Source organism: Seriola lalandi, unplaced genomic scaffold (genome assembly GCF_002814215.2).
Source record: "Seriola lalandi dorsalis isolate HSWRI2012SDOR001 ecotype SW California unplaced genomic scaffold, Sedor1 jcf7180002054478, whole genome shotgun sequence".
In the NCBI taxonomy this organism is placed as follows: domain Eukaryota; kingdom Metazoa; phylum Chordata; class Actinopteri; order Carangiformes; family Carangidae; genus Seriola; species Seriola lalandi.
In genome coordinates this window covers 584,809-587,101 of record NW_019525031.1, presented here as the reverse complement: position 1 = coordinate 587,101, position 2,293 = coordinate 584,809, and the positions used below count along the sequence as shown (strand labels likewise).

The following is a 2,293-nucleotide window of genomic DNA, read 5'->3' as shown; positions in this document are numbered from 1 at the left end:
GTGTGTGTGTGTGTGTGTGTGTGTGTGTGTGAGTGTTTGTGTGAGTGTGTGTGAGTGTGTGTGAGTGTGTGTGAGTGTGTGTGTCACCTGAGTGGAGGAGGGAGAGCAACAGAAGCAGGCTGATTGAGTCTCCCGGTGTTTGCTCGGACCTTTGGTCCTGTTCTCATCCAGACATAAAACTCTGTGTTGGACCTGAACATTGAAGAAGAAGAAAGAATCAAAATAAATGAAAGTGGGGCGTCGTGTGGCGTAGTGGTTTAAGCAGGCACCCCATGTGTAGAGGCCACAGTCCTCGCTGCAGTTGGCCCCGGTTCGAGTCCCGAGTGGAGGAGGGAGAGCAACAGAAGCAGGCTGATTGAGTCTCCCGGTGTTTGCTCGGACCTTTGGTCCTGTTCTCATCCAGACATAAAACTCTGTGTTGGACCTGAACATTGAAGAAGAAGAAAGAATCAAAATAAATGAAAGTGATTTCAGTGACGTCGCTGGAGGTCGCCTGCACCACGCTCCAGTGAATAAGGCTATGAATCATCTGCAGAGCATTACACCTAAAGTCAGGCATAAAGATAAACTGATATTATAAAGAATGCACACATAAAAATAAAAACTAATCATTTGTTTTGTGCAGCTGTGTCAATTTGAATTTCCTCTACGGGGATCAATAAAGGTTTATCTCCTCTCCTCTTCTATCTCATCTCATCTAAAATCAAAATGTCTCATTTCAGGTGTTTTAACGTTGACCGGCAACTTTAAATAATGTCAGAACAGAAGCAGAACTAGATGCAGTAACGTCACCTGAGTAAAGAACAAGCTTTCGTGAGTTATACTGAGTGAAAATGTGACGCACTAAAGCCTCTCCTCATAAACACTGTTTACTAAAAATGTACTCGGACCCAAAACACGTCAATGATGTGATTATTGATCGATGAATTTCACTCTCATACCCTAAAGGGACGGAGGCGTTGTAATTACTGGGGACGGTTTTCTGCCACTGGCGGACGCACCAGCCCGGGGAGGGCAGGGAGCCTTGGAAAGGTGAGGAGGTGGGGTGCAGCAGACAGTCCTCCCCTGCAGCACACAGTCCAGACAGAGCCGGGCAGGGGCTGGGGGCGATGGCGCTGAAGTGAGCCCGCACCTGCAAGAAGGCAAGACACCAACTCTGACTCAGCTGAGGGTCAACAAACCTGCTCCCTCATCAATAAACCACACACAGCTGCAGGAAGAGTTTTCTAGCTCACCAGCAAACCTGATTCTGACAAACCAAAACTAATACATTAATGTTCGGGCATTTGTGGCACCACGGAAACGTGAAGATGAATCATTCATTTAAACTGCCATCTGTTAAAAACGTAGGATTAAATCATGGACTGATGTCGGCACTTGTAATTAAGGACTTTATGTTTCGTACATGTAGTTCACACGGATATTAATGGATTCAACGTGACAATTAAATAATTAATTCATAGAAATAATAGATTACAATAAATTTAACTTCATTATAAAATGAATTGTGCTCAGTTTATTTTTCTAAATTACTTTTTCACCCTCCTAATTTACACTTAAACTGAGAGATAGTGTAAGTGGTTTTAGGATATACGTTGTTTAACAAGCGGTTGCTGTCTAGAAAATAAGAAAAATGAAGGAATTATTAAAAAAAATGATGTAAAATTAATATTTTCTTCCTGCATTAATGAATCCCTGAAGACCTTAAGTAAAGTAATAAGGTTTTTCTAAGGAATAAAGTTTGTAGAGAAATACAAACCTGTGAAGTTCCTATAATAAATTCCCTAAAATAACAAAAAAATAATCACTTGCAGTTCACCGACACTTTCCAACTGTGGGAAAGTGGTTTATATCATTTTACTGCTTCACCTCAGATGCCACAAAAAACCTCAATAAACAACCGAAACTCAGTCCGTTTTGTACGTGAAGGCACCGTGACAAAGAGACGCTGCCCACCGTGTTCCCCCCGTCGCCGTCCAGGGGCACCACATGGACCGTCAGCCCCAGAGAGGAGGCCTCGCAGGCGGGGCCCAACAGGAGCAGAGTCAGCCCCTGCACCAGGAGGCTCAGCGCGAATCTGTGCGGCATCTCAGCTCCTCAGTCACACAGGAAGTCTGAACCTGCAGGAAACACAAAGACGGAAAGGAGAAACAGGAAGTTAAACTGAAATAAAGTGAGCATCAACGAGCAGATGTCGGCGTTGTGTCATGACCTTTAAGACCTACCCAGCATAACGAGTGTTGATGAGCGTTGACACTTTCTGAAGTGTTTGACGTCTGTGAGGTGGGTGGTG

At 44.1% G+C, this 2,293-nt stretch overlaps 1 protein-coding gene across 1 annotated transcript in view; it reads right to left on the bottom strand.

Moving 5' to 3' along the window:
- Positions 1–2,293, bottom strand: part of LOC111659435 (uncharacterized) — a 10,584-nt gene extending 8,291 nt beyond the window's left edge. Inside the window, exons 1-4 of the mRNA XM_023412413.2 lie at positions 2,226–2,293; positions 1,957–2,120; positions 942–1,132; positions 88–192 (exon numbers count right to left, since the gene is read on the bottom strand). Coding sequence (XP_023268181.2) covers positions 88–192; positions 942–1,132; positions 1,957–2,088 — 428 coding nt within the window. The 5' untranslated portion in view covers positions 2,089–2,120; positions 2,226–2,293. The remainder of the gene's footprint in view (positions 1–87; positions 193–941; positions 1,133–1,956; positions 2,121–2,225) is intronic.